Here is a 21678-nt window from a genome sequence, read left to right on the forward strand (position 1 = left end):
TATAAGAAAGAAAAGAAAAACCTTTTTACTCACTGGACCATTTCATAATCTTGATTTTTTTCAAACATAAATCTGTGTCATTTTTCTTATTTAAAACAGCTGAGTAGTTTACTGTCCTACTTAGAGCTGTGATCCTTATCATGGGCTCCTGTGATCTAACCCCAGCCTGCCTCTGTGGCCTCTGTCCTTGCTTAATAACCTCTAGCCATATGAACCTGGAATACCAGTCTAATTCCCACTTCAAGGCTTTTACACTTGCCGTTTCCTCTGCCTGGGGTGCTTTTCCCTCATATCTTCATGACACTTGTACGTTGTAGCTCAAAGCATACCTCCTCAGGGAGGCCTTTCCTAGACACTATCTGAGGTACGCTCCTGCACCCCCAGCCTTCATGATTGCTTTTTATACGTTACTGGGTTTTGTTTCCAATGGAACTTATCACTTATTACTGTCCAAAATTATTTTATTAATTTTTTAGCCACCTTTCTCTTATAGATATAAGGTTCCTGAGGACAGGGAGTTTATTCTGTATACTACGGTATCCCTGACATCAGGGCCTGTGCCTGCCAATAGTAGATGCTGTCTAAATATGTTCTGAATATTAGATAGCTAGTTCCCAAATGCACTGCACTGAAAGTGTATGAAAATTGGAAATTGGCTTCTAGATTTTTGTATTATATTGCCAAATGATGGAGTGATGAGATTGAAATCTACTACTTCTTTTTGCCTTTTTTTTTTTTTTTTGGTGGAGTAGAGAAGGGCCTGCACAAACAGCAGATACATACACAGTAAATAAGATTTATTTCAGCCAGCGAGTATTTATTGACATGAAAATTGGGGTTAAGTGTGACTCTTTGTGAGTGACTAGTTTCTTGGAGTCTATTAAAGCATCAGTTTAAGCATCAATTCTCTATGGTATGATTTAATGTTTCTTTTTTTACTTTATAAGCATGAAGCTGCCTTCAATTTTATTGTTAAATTTAAGTGTTTTACATTGGAAAAAAGTAAATTGAATTTTGAAATAAGGTCTTTCCCGGCCTCACTTTCATGGCTTCAGGTTATCAAAGTTTTAATTTCTCTTTGTATGGAAGATAATTATAGTATTCATTTTTGCTCCTGAGTAAAGCCACGAGTCTCAAGATTATTTTTCTTTTTTAAAAATTAGAATTGTCAATTTATAGTTGTATACATTTATAGGGTACAAAGTGATGTTATAATTTGCTAATACAATGTAGAACAATTAAAAGATAGTGTATCCTTCATCTCAAATATTTAACATTTTTTGAAATTTACTCTCAGCAATTTTGAAATGTACAATACCCTATTATTAACTATATTCACCACACTATACAATATATCTCAAATATATAAAAAAAATTCTTCTTGTCTAGCTTTAGTTTTTTGTATGCATTGACCATCGGGCCCGTAGCTTCCGTAACCACCATGCTCCTTTCTGCTTCTATGATTTTGATGGTTTTCAATTCTACATATAAGTGAGAACATGCTGTATTTGTCTTTCTGTGCCTTATTTCACTTAGCATAATGTTCTCCAATTCTATCCATGTTGTCTCAAATGACAAGATTTATTTCTAAAGGTTGAATAGTTGAATAGTATTCCATTGTATATATCTACCACACTGTTTTTTTTTTTTTTGAGACGGAGTCTTGCTCTGTCACTCAGGCTGGAGTGCAGTGGCGCGATCTTGGCTCACTGCAACCTCCGCCCCCCAGGTTCAAGTGATTCTCCTGCCTCAGCCTCCTGAGTAGCTGGGATTACTGGCGCGCTGTAATTTTTGTACTTTTAGTAGAGATGGGGTTTCATCATCTTGGCCAGGCTGGTCTTGAACTCCTGACCTCGTGATCCACCCGCCTCAGCCGCCCAAAGTGCTGGGATTATAGGCGTGAGCCACTGTGCCCGGCCTATCTACCACCTTTTATTTATCCATTCATCTGTTGATGGACACTTCCATAACTTGGTATGGGTGTACAGACATCTTTTCAATAAACTGATTTAAAATATTTGGGGTAAATACGCAGCAGTGGGATTACCAGATCATGTGGTGATTCTATTTTTAGTTTTTTGAGGAACATCTGCACTGTTTTTCACAATGGTTGTACTAATTTACATTCCCATTAACAGAGTAGAAGGGTTCCATTTCTCCACATCCTGTTTATTCAGGCAATATGTTATCGTCTAAATCATCTAAGACCTCTATATTATATAGCTTTTGAGTATTTTTAAAAGTGGACACTCAAGCGTTCATATAGTCATAGTCAGTGTGTGGTTCCTCAGACCTGTGGTATCAACATCACCTGGGAATTTGTTAGGAATGCAGATTCCCAGGCTCCCTACGGACTTAGTCAGAAATTGTGGGGGTCGAGTCCAACACTCTTTTAAAAAGCCCTCCAAGTGATTCCAATGCTTGCTAAAGTTTGAGAACCGTGGCTCAGTAAATGTTAAAGTTCAAGGTAGCATGATCCCACACATCAGCCAAGTGGCATTAATTATTAGCCTGTTAAGCCCACCTTCTTTTCAGTCCCTGAGTTTGATTGGTTCACTAAGGCTAGGCTGTAAAGTTCTTTGCTAGATTGATTGCTACATATTGACTTTGGGTTGTTTGTATTTCTCTGAACCTGTCACTGTAATGATTTGTCAGGACACTTAATAGGAACAGGCTGTGATTTTTGCACCCACGGCATTCTGAGTCATGGGTGGCTGGGTCGTTATGTACTCCAGGTTTCTTCAGGCATTGGGCATGCCATTCATGTACTTATAAAGAGGGAGCTGTCACTGGTGGATCACAGGGAACCTTCAGGGACATTTAGTTCACTCTCAGCTTGGTTTACAGGTAGGGAAATTGAGCCCCCATGAAGTTGTGCTTTGCTTGCAGTTAGGGGTACAGACAGGATTTCAGGTCTCCTGAGTCCCTCCACTGTACCAGGATTCCTACAGGGGGACAGAGCTACAGCTTTTTCTGTGCCTACAGGACATTCCTTTCCTACTGTGAGGGTTTTATTTATTTATTATTTTATTTAAAGAAAAAAAGTAAATAGAAAAAGCCCCGGAAGTTCTCACTGAAACTAATAAAAATGTCTAAAGAGAATGAAAAGATCAGTTTGAGAACTTTGGTATGGAGGAAATAACCTGACATTAACTGTTTTAATTATAGTTGTTGCATTGGGCTTATCAGTGTGGGAAGAGGGAGCATTTGAGCCTTACAGGGAAGTGGGATATGGACAACAAGATGACCCTCTTCCTGAATTTGCCTGTTTGGGCCTGAAGCCTGGTGACTCTTTGTGTGATCCCAACAGCTGTCATAGAGATGGGTTGGACTTTTACTGAGACCTGGGTCCTAGGCCCAGCACTGCCACCAGCTAGTGGTGCGATGCCCCATAAAGAGGCCACTTATTCTGTCTGGCCTTTACTATTGGTAAATGGGTATAATAATATCCACCCTGCCAATCCTGAGAAATTTCAGGTAGTGGGAAGCAGTGTATCTTGGTGGTTAAGGGCAGAGTCTCTGGATTCAAACTCTGGCTTTCTAACTCACTGGCATGACAGTAGGCAGGCCACTTATCCTCCCTGTTTTCTCACCTGAGAATGGGTATAATGAAATTTACTTCTAAGGGTTGTTGTGAAGATTGAATTAGTTAGCTAATTTATGTAAAGTACTTAGGACAGTGCCTGGTATTTAGTAAGTTCTATGTGTTAGCTCCTATTATTATTATTATTACCATTTAAAAATATTATTTCAAGGATGGGATGCATTTTCTGTAAACATGTTCTCAAATGATTCTACTACTGGATACAATACTGGGCTTTTATGCAGTAATTGTTGGTGGAGGAGTTGTTCTGACATCCAGCTTGCACCTGGGCTACTGGTTTTGAGGCCAGGGATGGCCAGGCCTAGAGTCTCTGATCTTGCACAATTTATGCATAGAGTGATGTGGTTAGAGGAAACTTGGAGGGGGGAGCTTCTCAGTTTTGCTTTCAGGTATTTATACATTAACTATCATAAGAGATGGACATCTTAATAACTTCCAAGAAAGAGTTCATGAGCTTCAATTTTGATATTTATTGTTTGACTAGGTTTCTTTCTGTCTTACCTTTCCAGTTGTTAGGGTTCTCGATATGTATTTTGGTGATGAAAATTTCGACTCTAAAAGCTAAACAATCAAGTTATTGTAATTATCCAGCACGTGATTGGCAGATTTCAGGTAGACTTCTTCCATTCTTGGCTGAAATCAAAGAAAATGTCTACTATTGCTGTTGTTTTTGTTCTTTTTTCTGAAAAGTCTGTTTTTGGGAGGGCCTCAGATGGTAAAGTGCCTTTTCATTGTCTCTTAAAGGGAATGGGGGAATCAACAGTTTGAGAATTTTTGTTTTATCTGTATGTATAAAATTACCTTCTTTTATTTCTTTTGATACTCTCTCTACAGTCTCTATTCATGATCTACTCCCCATCTTTTTATGGGCCCCTTAAAGCTAGAGATTATGTTTATTTGTTTATTTATGTATTCCATTTCTCCTTTTTTCTGGATCCTAATTTTGTGCTTGGTGCATACTAGGCTCTCAATTTTAGTTTGTTGAATTACTGTTATTGCTGTTTCTGATTACTTCTTGAAGTGGTCTGTTTTAAAACTTCACCTGAAGGCTAAGTAATTCATCAGTATAATGGTGATCTATTATTTATCTAGCATTTTCCTAAACACTCATTGATGAATCCTTATAATACTCATCTGAAGTATCTAAATCCCAAGATGATGTGTCATGTCGTAGATGGTATGGCTTTAATTTTAATTGGGAGATGGAGATGTAACAGCTGGAGATATTGAAACACAGAGAAGTAAGAGCATCATTCAAGACCACAAACGTGGTTATTGTTGGAAGATACTTTTGGGATGGGCTTCTGTGCTAGAAGCCAAAACATAAAAAACTGATTAAAACTCTAAAAAGAAACCCAGATTAGGTGGGAATGAATGCTGATCTGGATTGGATTACACTTCTTTGGTGTCTGAGGGTTATGATTAGTGACTTACTTCTAATGTGCATTTGTTTTTATTTTTAGCATTGCAGTGTCGAGATGGCTATGAACCCTGTGTAAATGAAGGAATGTGTGTTACCTACCACAATGGCACAGGATACTGCAAGTAAGTTTTTCTCTTCATATATTTTCTTTTTGGGATAGAACACTGGACAAGATTTGATTCTACTCCTCTATTTTTAATGCTTCTGTGGAATGTTACTGATTCTTGAGCTTTCCTGGTACAGATTTTGGTTGGGGGTGAGGATGGAAGGATGTGGATGTCAGATAATTGGCTAATAAGAACTTCTTACTATCTTACTGTTATCTTTCTCACTATGAAAAATACTTTTCAGTGAGTGGCTAGTTAACGTATATGGGGTAGACCGGGCATGGTGGCTCATGCTGGTAATCCCAGCACTTTAGGAGGTTGAGTCGGGTGAATCACGAGGTCAGGAGTTCAAGACCAGCTTGGCCAACATAGTGAAACCCTATCTCTACTAAAAATACAAAAATTAGCCGGGTGTGATGGCGCATGCCTGGAGTCCCAGCTCCTCGGGAGGCTGAGGCGAGAGAATGACTTGAACCCAGGAGGCGGAGGTTGCAGTGAGCTGAGACCACGTCATTGCACTCTAGCCTGGGTGACAGAGCAAGACTCCGTCTCAAAAAGAAATAAAAAAAATATATAAAAAAATATTAGATTCCCTTGTGTTTTTCAGATTAAGGCATACTCTTAGAGTCTCCCCTTAACATGTTACCTATGATCTTGTTTTTAAGTAAAACCAAATAGATATCAACTTTAATATTCGGCCGAGTACATGTGAATATTATATTCATATTTTTTTCTAGTGTAAAAAATCTAATTCTGAAAGTGAGACAGTGAGAGAGGAAGATGTGTGCATATGTGTAGATTGAGGGGGAGCAGGGGCTTTGGGTGTGTATTATTATATGGGGATAAAAGAGTAAGGATGAAGGAAAATGTAGGCTAGTTCTTGGCTTAAGAGCATTTTTTTTTTCTTTTTCTCCAACCATCTACTCTAGCCAAGACATTTTATTTGTTGGAGGAAGGCTGTGAGATAATTTCATAATAACTTTTCTAGGTTTCCTGCAAATAATTTTTTTTCTTCTGCCTCAATTGAAAATTTTTGAGAGGAATATGTATCCAGTCTGTTTATTTCAGGGAAGATGCTGCAGAAATAAGATTTGGTAATATGAAATTTCTCTTCTTTTCCTTCACTTTTGTGAGGAGTAGTTCTTCTTTGCTTTGGTGGAGGTACTTGCTTAATAAGCATTTTAAGTGAGTTTATCCAACACATTTTTATTTCTTACCAGAAATGTAATTACAGCTTTTTTCCAGTGAGATCTGTTCTAACACCAGGATTTAGTTTTTTAATATTATAAACAAGATTTTTTTTTCAAGTCAGAAATAATTTTCTTCACTAAAGTGAAAATATTTTAAGCTGTGATGACAGTAAAGCTTAACAATAGGTTGTTTGGATTGGAATAAAGATAACATTGGAAATAAAGGTTTTATGTAGCTTATTATGGGCTGCTCATTTAGTTTTTCTAGCTGGGGAAAAAAAAACATGTGGTGCATTTCTCCTCTAAGAATGGAGATACAACCGGAGATAATAAGGGAGGGAACTTAATACCTTAGAGTAGGCCACTGAAATCTTTAGTCTTTTTGTGGCATTTGGTGCCTTAGTTGCTTGCTTTATTCTGTTATGCAACTCTTGTGGTAGTTAACCCCATTGCATTATGGTCATTTGTTGATGTGTTTCTTCTACTAGAATGTGAGGTCTTAGTCTTATGCATTTTTTGCATAGTTAATGCCTAGTACAGTACCTGGTGTAGTTATTGTTCAACAGTGTGTTTCTTAAACTAAAAGGTGCTAAGTAGATACCATCACGCACATGTTTCTTATCTATTTATGTTAAATAAGAAGACACTGGTTCTCTCCTTTAAAAATTTCAGTGTGGCGATTCCTCAAGGATCTAGAACCAGAAATGCCATTTGGCCCAGCAATCCCATTACTGAGTATATACCCAAAGGATTATAAATCATTCTACTATAAGGACACATGCACATGTATGTTTATGGCAGCACTATTTACAGTAGGAAAGACTTGGAACCAACCCAAATGCTCAATAGTGATAGACTGGATAAAGAAAATGTGGCATGTATACACGATGGAATACTATGCAGCCATAAAAAAGAATGAGTTCATGTCCTTTGCAGGGACATGGATGAAGCTGGAAGCCATCATTCTCAGCAAACTAACACAGGAACAGAAAACCAAACACGGCATGTTCTCACTTGTAAGTGGGAGTTGAACGATGAGAACACATGGACATCACACACTGGGGCCTGTCAGGGGGTGGGGGGAAAGGGGAGGGAGAGCATTAGGATGAATACCTAATGCACGTGGGGCTTAAAACCTGGATAATGGGTTGATAGGTGCAGCAAACCACCATGGCACATGTATACCTATGTAACAAACCTGCACGTTCTGCACATGTATCCCAGAACTTAAAAGTAAAATTAAAAAAAAATTTATTTACTTCACATAGCATTCAGCATGGTAATACCATACAGAGAGGCAAATCAGTTCTATTTGAAGATCATTCAACTTGGTGACTTACATATGGAGAATTTCAAATAAGTTCTAAGTGTTTGCCTATATATTTTTGGTCTGACATGGGGAGAGAAGGTTTCTAGGGGATACTAATCTCTGAGCACTTACCAGGAGAGGACACCTAAGGGTCACTGTTGGGAAGAAGTCCAATAGTTCTTTGTTGGACTGTTGGGCTGCTAGTCTCATACTCTCCAACCAGGGTTGGAGACCATCCTGGCTAACACGGTGAAATCCCATCTCTACTAAAAATACAAAAAATTAGCTGGGCGTGGTGGCATGCACTTGTAATCCCAGTTACTCGGGAGGCTGAGGCAGGAGAATGGCCTGAACCCAGGTGGCGGAGCTTGCAGTGAGCCAAGATTGTACCACTGCACTCCAGCCTGAGTGACAGAGCGAGACTGTGTCTCCAAAAAAAAAAAAGAAAAAAAAAAGAAAATGGAGCTGCCTAAATTCTGTCCCTGGGTACTTGTTAATTGTTGATAGGATGGAATGCTTATGGATACAGTTCTGGGTATGTTCCTCAGATATCTTTCCTGTTTTGAGGGAAATGAACTCCTTGAGAGAGAGTAAGAAAAAATTTGGCGAGGCCATCCTTTTGGGAGACCAAGATGAACACCAAAACTTGTATAAAGAGAGTGAGTCCTTACCTCAGCAAAAGTAATATTAGCATATTTAGGAGTGGCAGGGTCAACATAAATGGACACAGAAAAAGCAAGAACAATATCAAGGCAGCCATGTCAATCATTCTACAGTGCTTTGCCAGCCTCCACAGAATTTTAAGCAAAATTTTATGCAAAAATAATGTGTACCTAGCAGAGCTTTCAGTGTATTTTCACCAACCTTACCTTTTTTTCTGTGGAGAAAGAAGATGATCTAGCTTGTTCAGTAAATATTATTTTCACAAAATAGTAAATAAATATTAAAACACTTAGAAGGTTTATAAAAATTCTATCAGGCATGCAGGGCATGTGATTATCTTTTTATTCATGAGATTGCTTAGTGGATTAAGAAAAGAAAGTTAAGCCAAATTCCTTTTACAGGGCCAGGGTGGGGGTGAGTGGTGAGTGGTGGGATGGTAACTGGTAGAAAGTGTTTTAAAATAGAAGGAATCTGATTGTTTAGACAGCATAATGCTACTGATTCAGCTAAAATATAATGATTGTTTATAGAAATTATAAAAATCCTTGATAAGATCACATTGACAGATGAAGATAAGTACTTTTGAAGATTAGTTTTGTACTCAGCTCAACTGTTTTTTCTCACTGTTAGGAGCCTAAGTACCCTCTCAGTCTGTGATTAGATTTTGATGCCAGATAAGGAGAACTTGTGTAATCTTGCATAAAACTCAATTATTGCTGTTAAATAACTATTGTCAAATCATAATAAAGCCCTCTCACTACAGAGAGATAAGATATTTTATTCTTTCCCTTGTCCTACTGGGAGGTGTGAATATATAATTAAATTTGATGTCATTAATCACTTTCAAGTTGTTTGCTTTGGACTTTCAAATATAAACTATTCTAAATCCCAATTTGATTAAAGATCATGGACCACTCAAGTTCACTAGGATTCTGGGGGTAGGTTAGGTTATGATTTGTGTAATTGACAAAATGTGTATTTTAAGGACATTTATTATAGTTAGTTAAAATCTTTGTCTGCTAGTTCTTAACATCTGGGTTGTCTATGGATGTGTTTCTGTTTCTATCAACTGCTCCTTCTTTGGACCATGGGTATGACTTCCCTTTACTTTACACATGTATGGTAGTTTTACATTATTTGCTGGACATTGTGGGTGATAGATTTTAAAGTTTATCTCCCACTAAAGAATGTTGAATTTTGTCAAGATTGGCAGATCATCTTGATCCTATGGATGCCAGGTTTTAGGACACGTTAGGGTGGGCCTACTTCTGTTCTGCCCTTAGTCCGATGATACAAATCTTAGTCATGGGATAGGGCTCTTATTCCCAAGATGTGACCGTTCTAGGGGTTCAGTGGAAAGTGTGAGGGGCCTACCAAGCCCTGAGGTGTTCATTAAGCCCCTCTAAGGCAGAACTTGTCCTCCCAGCCCCAAGAGCCTTCTGCTCAGTCTTTTCAGCTGTCCAGCTCTTACTTTCTCTTGGGTTTCTGAATCTTATCTTGGTCATGCATAGTCAGGAATTATTTAAGGATTTGAGCAGAGTTGTTTGCATACTTTGAAGCTACCCACTCTGTGGTTCTGTCTTTTCCAGGATTTTTTCTCCTCATATTCTAGCCGCTGTGACAGCTCCAGATACCTCTGACTCCTCAGCATCGCAGGACTTCCGTTTTCTGCTTGCACACTCTTCCTCTTCTGCTGCATGAACTGGGGTGTACCTTCACGATAAAAAAAAAAAAAAACTGTAAATGTGGGTTTCATATAGTTTGCTTCACTTTTTCTGAGGCTTATATCCCTTCTAGTTTATGCCTGCTCTCAGTGGTTCTCCAGTGCCTTTGATATTTTGTCCAGAGCAAGAGGGTTAGTCTGATATAAGTTACTCTGCAATTATTTTTAATGATGAAAATTGGAAATATAACCTTTCAGAATTTCGTACATACCACTTGGTAAATATCTAACATAGGGTTTGTGAAACAGCAGAAAGTCACCGTGAGTTGTATACGTTCCTGTAGATGGGTGCTTGCATTGAGAATGTCCACTTTTTGCCAAAGTGCTGATCTAAAAACTATACTTTAAGGTAAATTATTATAAATATAAAGTGTTATAAAATATAACTTAGTGTCACATTTTATCTAAAACTTGTCTGCTAGCTGTAATAAACATTAAACATTAACAGCTAACAATTTTCCTTGCCAGGATTAGGCAGTCATGTTGGTGGTCCAGATTTCCTGAATCCATCCAAGAAAAACTAGAGCCATTGCCTTCTTTGTCTTCTTGGTAAATGTCCGTATAGTGAGTAGAGAGTAGAGACACTCATAATCCCTTAGAACTTAGCTTTTTATGGAGGATGCATTCGCAATGTTTCTGTTGTGGTGCTTCTCCCCTAGAAAGGCATTTTCGGAAGTCATGGCTGACTCAGCATTTTCCCCTTTCCTTCACCTTCTTGTGAGTGCATTCAGGGAGGCACAGGGGCATTGTCAGATCAAAGAAATAGACAGGGAAAAATATCAACTGTTAAATTACTTTCTCTTTCTTCTCAGCTGAAACTGGTTCTACCAACCTAGTTCCTTCAAGTAGGGTGCCTATTTAGCTGAACATTGTGTATATAGTTTTTCTGGAAAATGATAGAAGGTTGGCCACTCTTCCATAGTTCGTTTATCTTTTTAACATAAAACAAAGAATGCTGTTTTTTTGGCTCATTAAATACCTTTCATAGAGTAATCTTTTCTTAAAATGTAATACGTTCAGGATTTATTAATTCAAGAGTTATTTATTGCATGCTATTTATGTGTACCACATATAACAGATAACTCAAGTCTGTGGTAGTAGTTGCAATTAATCAATATTGTTATCATATTATTTCACACTTCTTTGGGAAGTCATAAAATAATTACCAGTTCATTAACCTGGGCTTCTTAGAGAGGTTCAGAGTAAAGCCAAGTATGAAATAAACTGACTATAATGTGGCCTTCTGTACAGGGGCCGCCAGTGAATGGCAGGGCTGGGACCGTGGTGAGGCGAGTAAGGCACAGGCCTCTCTTGTGAAATTTAAGAGAGTGCCAAAAAACTCACTAATCAAAATCAATAATATTTGTATGTAGTTGTTCAAAAAATCAAAATTAATGCAAAATAAGTTGAAAATTATCAAAATTTTAAATAAGGATATCAGTACTACTGATTTTTTCTTTTGCCTTATGACCTAGTATGGTTCAGCCTGCACTGGTGAGTGCAGTAAGGGTCCTGGAAGATCCTTGACCGGTGACATGAAGAGGACATAGTTTTTTTTTGTTGTTTTTTTTTTTTTTTTGAGACAGAGTCTCGCTCTGTCGCCCAGGCTGGAGTGCAGTGGTGCTTTCTTGGCTCACTGCAAGCTCCGCCTCCCGGGTTCATGCCATTCTCCTGCCTCAGCCTCTCGAGTAGCCGGGACTATAAGCGCCTGCCACCACGCCCGGCTAATTTTTTGTATTTTTAGTAGAGACAGGGTTTCACTGTGTTAGCCAGGATGGTCTCTATCTCCTGACCTCATGATCTGCCCGCCTCGGCCTCCCAAAGTGCTGGGATTACAGGCGTGAGCCACCATGCCCAGCCGAGGACATAGGTTTTTTTATGCCAGATAGACTTAAGTTTGAGTTCTGATTCCTGTTAACAATTGGATCTTTGGCAAGTTAAAGTCTATAATGCTAGCTAACATTATTGCGTATTAGGGTCTGTTCTCAATTAAGTAGTTTACATGTATTTACTTCAGTCCTCATGTGAGAGAGAGACTGTATGGAAGCTAAGAGAAGTTAAATAGTTTGCTCAAGATCCCATCACTCTTTAGCTGACCTGAGATATACTCGTGGAAAATGTACTGTCACCTTGAGTCTCAGTTTGCCTGTCAATAAAATGGGACAGAATTACCTGTTTTAAGTTGGTAGTTCAAATGGAACCTTCTAAAAAGGAAGTGTGGAACATTTGAAAGTATACAAAAAGGGGACTTTTCAGATCAGGAATATGATTAAAACACTGCTTTATGTAATTTCTAAATTTAAAGACAGTAGCATTAGGTAGGCCTGAGTACCTCATATCATTCTAGAACACTGAATCTGCATGTAGTTACATGAGGGTACATGGGCCAGGTTTGGTGAATACTGCATTTCTGAGAAATGGCCTTTAACATGAAAGCTCAATGTAATAACTATGGATGAAATAGAAGAAGAGGGCAGTGAAGGTGGGGATAGAGGATATTGTCTGTTAAAGTGTGCTTCAGTAGAGAGAACTAATTTGAAACTTCTCCTTTCTTTTTACTAATGGAACAGGAGCAAGTCCAGACAGATTTATGCAGTTGTGAAATTGAGACAGGTTAAATTCAGTGATTTTTGATAAATGTTGTTGCCAGCACAAAAGTCACAAGTTGGTGAATATGGCACCTTACATTTGCATAGTGAGGTACAGATGCATATGAGTATGTCCTGTGAGGCTTTTCCTTGTATTAGGACTTGAGATCTGGACCCTTTAACAGTACCATTCCTAAGTGATTCTTATTAATACTTATGTCCTATTAAAATCCTTTATCAAATATGATATTTCCCTAAGGGGTCTTTTGTAAAGGAAGTCTTGGTTACTAGCATCTCCATCTGTGGCCCAGGCTTGAGTGCAGTAGAGCAATCATGGATCACTGCAGCCTCCACCTCCTAGGCTCAAGCCATCCATCCTCCTGCCTCAGTCTCCCATTTTAAAAATTTTTATAGGGACACGGTCTCACATGTTGCTCAGGCTGGTCTTGAATTCCTGGGCTCAAGTGATCCTCCCACTTCTGCCTCCCAAAGGGCTGGAGTTACAGGCCTGAACCACTGTGTCTGGCCAGTTAGTAGCTTCTTAACACATAGCAACATAATTTCCATACTCTTTTCAACTAATTTTTATTCTTTCAGTTGGGACCTTTATGTATTTCAGTGTTCAGTGAAGAAGTAGGAGAATCTGGTTCTTAGGCTCTGCCTATATCCTTTTACCTGTCTTGGGTAACTGCCAAGAAATTAAATCAACAAATTTTGGCCTGCAATCTGGCATTAATAGATGTGAATTTAGCTAGGTTTCTTTCAACACAGTCTCCAGGTTAATCATAATCTTATGTAAAGTTTCTTATTCAGGCATGTCTCATTAGCACCATTAATTTCACATAGGAATTCTCTTTTTCTCCCTTTTTTTGTGACTAAGCAAAATGAGAAATATTTCTGTTTCAGGATATGGAGAAGCTTAATTAAATTCTTTAATTTTGTCTATATCTGCCCTTATGAATGATAGTAAAGGAATAGGAGATATCAGAATATGAGAAAAAGAAATCATCTAAAAATTTCCAAGCACTTTAAAATTTGTTAAGCTAGCATAAATATGTGGGTGTGATAGAGGTTTTCATTAGGCCTCCTCTCAACATTCAGTAGTTAGGAATGAAGTTTAGTGTCTCTCTGCCCTCCTGTCATATGTGTGTGTGCACACACATGTGCACATGCGACTGTGTTATGCATTTTGTGTTCATATTTCTCTTAGTTGAGTTTTACGTTACAACCCAGTGTAAGGTAAATTAAAATTTCTACTGGATTTCCGCACATTTTCTAGATCCTATTTATTCACTGTCAGTGACCTTCACTAGCACTTAGTCCTCTGTGTCCAAAAATGTATTGCCAATTCTTAGACTCCATCAGCCTTCCCCTATGAAAAAGTAATGCAGTTAATTTCTGCTCGAAATGCTCTTCTCCTAAAGTCTTCTATTTGATCTTTATGAAAAGGGTTTTATGAAAGAAAAGTGAAAATAAAGACTAAGAAAGGCATTATTTAAGTAATGGGTGATATTATTCAGCGAACACATTCAACTACAGCATTCTATCCAGTTTTTTGCCTTCACGTAAATATGAGGAGGAAGGTAGGTGTTAATAAGAAAATAATCTGATTAGGATTTATGTAGAATGGTAGCATTTAGGGTATTAAATCTGTATAGATTCAGGTCATTTTCCTGCAGTCACTGTCTATAATCCTGTATGCTGAACACTGAAGGTTAGATGGACTCTGAAGCACTATAGAATCCTCACTTTTCAAACACAAGTATTTATTGAGCAGGCTACTATAACTGATCACTGTACTGGGTATTGTGAATAGACAGAAAAGCCCGAGAGGCCTATGTTACCTGACTTATTTATTCACAAGTATACGTACCCAGAGACTGTCTGACAGTGAATGCAGTTTTTCCTGCATAAGACATGGTGGCAGTCTTCTGAAGTCTTGCTGGGGAGATGAAGCATACAGAGATGTGTAAAATAAAACAGTCTGTGATATCCCAGTGTAGGGGCACAGATAATAACTATGGAGACTCAGACAAAGGAACAACTACTGTGGGACAAAAGAGTAAAATCAGAGGACTTTTGGTGCACTGCTTAGATCCTAAATCTTTAAATATTAGTGGTACCTTAGAAGATGGATAGGTAGGAGAAGGGTGAGAGGAAGGGAGCTGAGGAGACTAGAAGGGACTGTTATTTCCTGGAATAATCATTACCAATTCCTTCATCACGTTTTCTTAATGACATAGTTTCAAACGTTTTCTACATCTTGATTGCTGTCTTCTGTGTATACGCCAGTTTGTGTGAGGTTTTACTAAACCAGTATGTGGATTAATCTAGTTTCACAGTGACAGGTAAGTGATTGAGAAAATCATTCCTTTAGCACATGTTAACTTGAATGTTTGGAGGTAGAATGCCTAGAGTGAGGGTGAAGGAGAGGACCTGGGGACAGGAAGAGAGGGCAGCTGGGAGCAATTACCCTCCTTCCCTGAGACCTTTTTGGCCTTGACTCTTGATTCTTGTACTTCTACCAGACAGAGAGGTGGTAGGCTTGTGGCCATGTTTTGTGAGGAAAGTCAGAATCTAAGAATCTCTAAGGCAAGAGCAAGAATGGGTTGGGATAGGGGAAGTGATAGAAAAACAGAGGCACTAAGAAGAGGGTTGGTTTTCATGTACTGCATAGTTCATTCCCTCAGTTGAGAATTCAGGTATCTCAACCTCAAATATCTTCTGTCCAGCATATCGCTGGCCAGATCTGATTCATATGAGGGATCCAGAGTAAGGAAGCATCTGTTAGCCAAGTCTTTGGTTACCCCAAATTAGCTCAGGTCCTTTACTGCTTGTTTCCTCTGATTATATAGTACATATCCAAACCCTCAATTATCCAGAATAAACTAGGGCTGCCTATTCTGTGTGGAAAACATTTGATGGTGGTTAAGATTCTCTTGCCTGGACGATGGTAGCGCCTTAGTCGTTTAACTGCCTGTCACTTTAAGATTTTGAAATACTGGTTCTTGTTATGTAAGCCAGACACATCTTGAGGATATTTTACGGGGCAACTTGCCCTTTCTGAAACCTCAGTCATCCTGAAAAGTAACTCTGTACCTCCTTGACTTTAATTTTTCTGTCTTAATTCTGTTTGTATACAATGTTTGTGGTGTCTGATTCTCCGTCTCGTATTGCTGAAACTCATGGCCTTGAATTTCTGGGTCACTCTTAAAAAACAGACATAACTTGATTACTAATGAAAAAGTGACTCATTTTCTTCCAGGCAAAGGCTGACACTGACTGTCACAGTTCGTGACAGAAGCAAACTCTCTAATTAGGAGACATCACCTATTCTTTTCTAAATTTTATAAGAATTGATGATAGCATCATGAGATGAGAAGTAAGATAAGCGTTTATGCTTTGTAGAGAGGATGCATAAAAATGAAATCTGGATAAAGTTCTATCTGAATTTACCTTTTTAAGTGGTTGATTCCCTGTGAGCTTAAATTTAGTGCTTCTCTTCCCAGACCGTTGTCTTACATACACACTTCAGTCAGTTTTGGCCTTATATAACTAATCAGCAGGTCAGATTCCATAGAGGCTGAAATACCTACCACCATTCTATGCTCAAGAAAACAGGCTCTCATGTTGGCCAGTTGTTTGGGAGAGAAGATGGTTAGACCTTCCTATCCATTTTAAACACAAGATTCTTTTTCATTCCCCTTATCTTGTTTAAATATATTGTTCCTTCTCTTTGGTTGTTCTTTGCTTTCTTATGCATCTGTGAGGGGCTAGCTGAAAGTGTGAGTTGTGGAACAATTCATTTACATAAGTGTATATTGAATTATTTGTGCACCTAGAGGGTGATGGGCACTGTGAGGGATATTAAAAAAGAGACACAGTACAGTTCTTGCCCTAGGATCCCCTGCTTGGAGTGGGACAGTGGTCAAGACATATACAACCACAAACACCCAAACATTAACATCAGCAAGCATCATTACATCCTTGGGTGGTATTGCCAAGAGACTTCAAAGGCCAAGATTATAGAGTCATCACACTTACGAGGTCAAAGGGACTTTGGAAAGCACCTTTGTCACTCATTTTGTTTTAGAAGTGAGGAGCCTGAGGTGTAATACGGCTAAGCGAATTAGCCTTTATTACATAACTCATTAGAATGTAGACTGGGACTAAGAGCTGTTTCTCCAGATCCCATTAGGCAATCTAAAGATTCTGCACTATTTCTTTTCATTTTTGGTATCCAAATAGGTACAGTTGTTTTTGAACTAGGAAAATCCTTTTAGACTAAACAGTAAGCTTTTTAAATTACTCTGCTTTTAGATATTTTTTGGACTTCAGAACTTTGAAGGTGGTCATCCACCAACATTGGGGAATGGAAAGAAGGCTCCAACACTTTTCTTTTAGAGATCTTACTTTTCTTTCTAGAGATCTTCTTTAATTTTCAATGGCAGTCACTACAGAATCTAGCAGTTCATGCTATTGAGGCCACTTTGTAGGTTTTTTTTTTTTTTAGTCAGGGCTACAGGTCCCTGGTGGTTTATGTAGTCAGTCTTTTATCAACAACTGATGAAAGACTAATAAAAGTGCAAGAGGGAATGAGGACTGTGTGTGTGTGTATGTTTGCACATGCACACATGCCTCTCTGTTTGTGTTGGTTAACTTCATATTTGGTGGGTGGGAGGGAAGGTGATTAAAAAATAATCTACTTTGCATGGAGTTGGCCCAATTTGACTGATTTAGGGGTGAGTGGGGGTTAAGAAGTAGTCTATATATCAGGAATCTTAATTAGTTTTGAAAATCCTTTAGGTAAATAGCTCAACCCAGTTGTTCCCAAACTTCAAGTGTATTTATAGGGTCTTTTTAAGGCGTACAGATTCCACAGAGCCCTTCATTTTGACCTTTTGCTTCTGCACTGAATAGTTGAATGCCTTCTATATGCCAGTCATTGTGTTAGGCACTGGGAGTATGAGAATTAATAATTTTAGTCTGTTGACAAATAATCATAATAAGGGCTAATGAGTAACACAGGCTCAGGGTTATAAGAACAGAGGGGGTGTCAAGGCTGTTTTTCATAGAAAATAACATTTAAGTTGAGACTTAATGAAATTTTAGGGCTTAGCCATGAGAAGGTGGGGAAAAGCATTTTGGGCTGACTGAACAGCGTGTACAGAGGTCTGGAGGTAAGAAGTAGTGTACTATAGCATTTTCTAGGAGCTGAAAGGCCTTTAGCAAGAGTATAGTGCATAAAGGAGAGAGCTTGAGATGAAACAATTTCTCAGTGTGTTGTTTGAATACAATGTATACTGTCAAAATCTAAGAATTCAAGAATCATTTAATATATCTTTATGTTTTACTAGTCATAAAAGCATATACATATATTTAAATATGGACAAGATACTGTTTAGTAGTTTAGAAAGTGATTTATAAGGATTGCAATCCCTTGCAATAACTCCACAGCCCATAGCTTGGGAACAACTGAGCTAACTCATTCAGTTTTGTCCATTACATTGAAGGGTGTTCTTTGTAAACTCATATGTCTAGAATGTGCTTGCCATGTTTTAATCACAAGTAGATATTTTCTCAGGGTCCAGTGTAGTGAAGTATGGTAAGATCCAGAGGAAAGACCACCTTCTGTTATAGCAACAACACAAGTCTTTTAACACTGTGTGCCCCTTCCCAATCTTTCAAGTGATGATTGAAGAGACTAGGTGCTCAGCTCAGCCTTTGAGTTCTGATAAATGAGCCCAGACTGTAAACTGGAAGATAAGGATGTTTGCAAAGTTCTTGTGTAAATAAAGCATGGTTTCTCATTGCAGTGGTTACTGATTTCATAGTCTCCAGTGAAGATGAATGATGCTGTGAATCAACAGCTTTAAAGTCCGTACCACTTCAGCTTCTTTTTGGTTTAGGTTTATTAAAATCAGTGTGTATTTAATGCTTTATTCAGATGAGGGGGTGAAAAACCTGAACACATGTAAACTAAGTGAGGTGGAGTTTCAGAGATAATTCCCAGCCTCACAATTCCTCGTGAAGTTCCTTTCCTGTGGGAAACTTTTAATTTGGAAGCATGCAACCTAATGTGGGAACCAAGATTAACATTTTCTGAAATACTTCTACAAGAAAAGCAGAAATGGTCTGTCCAGGAAGCTGAATTTACATAGTAGAAAAATGAGCTGCCCTGCAGTATTTGGTAGTCTTTGTGTATTAGTTGTGATAAAAGTGTGTATGTGTGTGTGTGCGTGTGTGAGTGTGAGAGACTGTATACTTGTCTTTGTTTCCTTCACATACAACTAGTAAGGCCCTAGAAAAACTACACTAGAAAGTGTGTTTTACCACAAGCATCTCAGTTCTGGACACCAATCTATACACAAATACTTTTTTTAAAAGTTCTTTTTGTTTTTCCTTCTTGCTGAGTAAGCTATAGTATTTCCTTTTTTTTTCTTTCTTTTTTTTTTGAGAGAAGGGGGGGTTGAGAGTAGAGTGGGAATGGCAAGAAGTAGTATGACAGAGCTTCTTCTCTTTTTTTCCGCTCTTTACCAGGAAGTTAACTAGAAGTCCTCATGCATGTTTTTAAAACAAAGTTGGTAATTAGCATAACCTAGTTAGTTACCTTTACACAGAGTGACAGAATTAAAAAGTTGACAAACCCATCAGACCTCAGCCAGGAGGTACTGAAAGGAGGGAGACCAGTAAGGCTAGACCAATAGGTGGGTTAGGCCTCCTGAATGTCAACCTAGAAGTTTAGACTTGATTCTATAGGCTCTGGGGTACCTACAAGTTTGTAGTCGGAGCCTTGGGAATTGAATGTTACATAGGAACTTTCACTGGTTACAGCTAGCCTTGGCTGTTAGCAATTATTTTTATCTACTTTAACAGGGGGGACAGAGAAGGGGGGCAGGAAACTAAGCTGGCATTATGGTCACAGGAAAGAACAGACTGATTTGGAGCCTTTCAAACTGCAGACCTTTGTTACTGACCGATGCTTAATTTGGTTTCTGGGTTTTGTTAGTTTTTTCCCCTGCCCTTACCTCATTTACCTTAACGACAGCTCCCCCCTCTAGAGCTCAGCTAGGGCAGGCTGCCACTGCGGATTGGGGGGCCGAGAGGCCCAGTGCAAGAAGAAAGTGGGTTGAAAGCAGAGTTCTGTTTAAAGAATTTTCTGCTGGAAACTAGCCCAGAGGGAGTAAAGAGGAGCTTTAATGAGGAGCAGCTGCAGTGCCGACGCAACCCACATGAGACATTTTTTTTCCCCTTCGTTCCACATTCTGTATAGTTTTTTTAAAAATCATGATTTTGAAATAGCTGTTTTGTAAAGCATGCCTCTCTTTTTCTTCTTGTATGTGGTGGGATTTTGCTTTGTTGTTGTTGTTTTTTTTTTGAATGGCCAAATCCTCGTTAAAAAAAAAAAAAAAAGCTAAAGACAGAGCTGCAGCAAAGCCCTGGATGCAATTTGGCCTCACCCTGCTGATACAGAACATTCGGTGGAGAAAACAAGGGGAGAGAACACTGGCTTTTATTTGGAAAAGGGGCTTATTTCCTGCTCAGACTTCAGTCATCTTGGAGCTGACACAAGCTGCTACACTGTTTTAAGCTTTTCTGTAGACGAGTGGCTATTCACTTAGGAAACGTGAAAGGACAAATTTTTCTGTCCTGTATTACTAGGGAGACTGATCCTGAACTGCAGCCCTTGCCAGATAGATTGGAATTGCTATTCAGATCCCAGCTTCGTTGAAATCTGTAAAGTGGCTACATGTAAACTAATCCAGGCTGCTAGTGAGATGTGAGGGTTGGGGTCTGGTTTTCATCTGCTTAAGTGAGAGGGAACTGTAGGGGTATCCTTCAAATGGAATGTTTTCTAGTTCCATTAGGAGGAATCCCTTGTTTTTCTCTGTTTTCTTCCTTCCTTTGCTTTTCTACACCCAACCCCATGTGTATGTTTGAACAGTAACAATGAAAATGTGGACCTCTCAATGTCAGAAATGACACTTTTTTTTTGAGATGGGGTTCTCACCATGTTGCCTGTGTTGCCTAGGCAGGTCTCGAACTTCTGCTCTAGCAATCTGCTCGCCTTGGCCTCCCAAAGTGCTGGGATTACAGGTGTGAGCCACTGTGCCCAGCTGAGACTTTTAAAGAAAAAGTCATAAATATATCTTTATGGACCTGGTAAGTATTCAGATTAGTTTATGGAGTTTAAAATGGAAAAATGCTCCCCAAACCTTTCTCTGTATTCACAACCTCATCTGCAAAGTATGTTCTTTCAGAGTTCCAATGCTAGAGAAGAGAGAGTAAGTAGAAGTCACTGAGAGACATTGAAGAGACAGTTATGAAAATAATTAATAAATTCCCTACAGGAGGGAAACATTCATATAGTTTTGGGGATGAAAGGCATCTGTTAGATTTTTGTGGTTATTTTTTAGAATATACACCTTTAGTTCAAGTGGTAGACTATTTTCCAAAATGTGTACTGGATAGCTTAATGGAATTATAGATATGTAAGGAATGTTGGGTGTTTAGCCATGTTTTCACCCTCTAACCAAATTCAACTTTAGCCATCTCAAGAAGACAGCTATTTAAGCCCTTGTTTTCAAGCAGAGAACCTTACTTTCCACCAAGACTAACAGAATATATGTTCTCCTTATACCACAGTTGAACAGGGATTTGCAAGTTGAAAGATCTCCTGCCTTAAGAAACAAGGGTCTGTTATTTCTGCCTGTCTAACCTATTAGTCCCCTTTCTTCCCATGTCCATAATGCTGCTTAGCTTCCTGGGGTGTGAAGGATAATTCTATACCTCAGGATGACTATTAGGTTGATTTGGCCTGTTGTTCTACCCGACAGATCACAGAGTAGAGATGGATTTTGTGGAACATTTGGATTGAGAGACTGACTTTATCCATCGCATGAAATTTAGCCTGCTTTAGAACCAGCTGCTTAGTGGGATTTGGTACTCAGGTATTCAGGGAACCTACACGAAGGGTTCAAGACAGGCTCTTCCCCACAAAAATTATCTAGATGGGAGTTTGAGAAAGGTACAGCAAAGACATAACAGTGGCTTAAATAAAAAAGAACCAT

General features: G+C 38.7%; 1 protein-coding gene across 2 annotated transcripts in view; it reads left to right on the forward strand.

Annotated features, from left to right (window-relative positions):
- Positions 1–21678, forward strand: part of NOTCH2 (notch receptor 2) — a 170228-nt gene that overhangs the window by 41462 nt on the left and 107088 nt on the right. For both annotated transcript variants that reach the window (XM_054454415.2, XM_054454437.2), the window contains exon 2: positions 5068–5149. In XM_054454415.2, the coding sequence (XP_054310390.1) occupies positions 5068–5149 (82 nt within the window). The remainder of the gene's footprint in view (positions 1–5067; positions 5150–21678) is intronic.

The sequence above is a fragment of the Pongo pygmaeus genome, chromosome 1 (assembly GCF_028885625.2).
Source record: "Pongo pygmaeus isolate AG05252 chromosome 1, NHGRI_mPonPyg2-v2.0_pri, whole genome shotgun sequence".
In the NCBI taxonomy this organism is placed as follows: domain Eukaryota; kingdom Metazoa; phylum Chordata; class Mammalia; order Primates; family Hominidae; genus Pongo; species Pongo pygmaeus.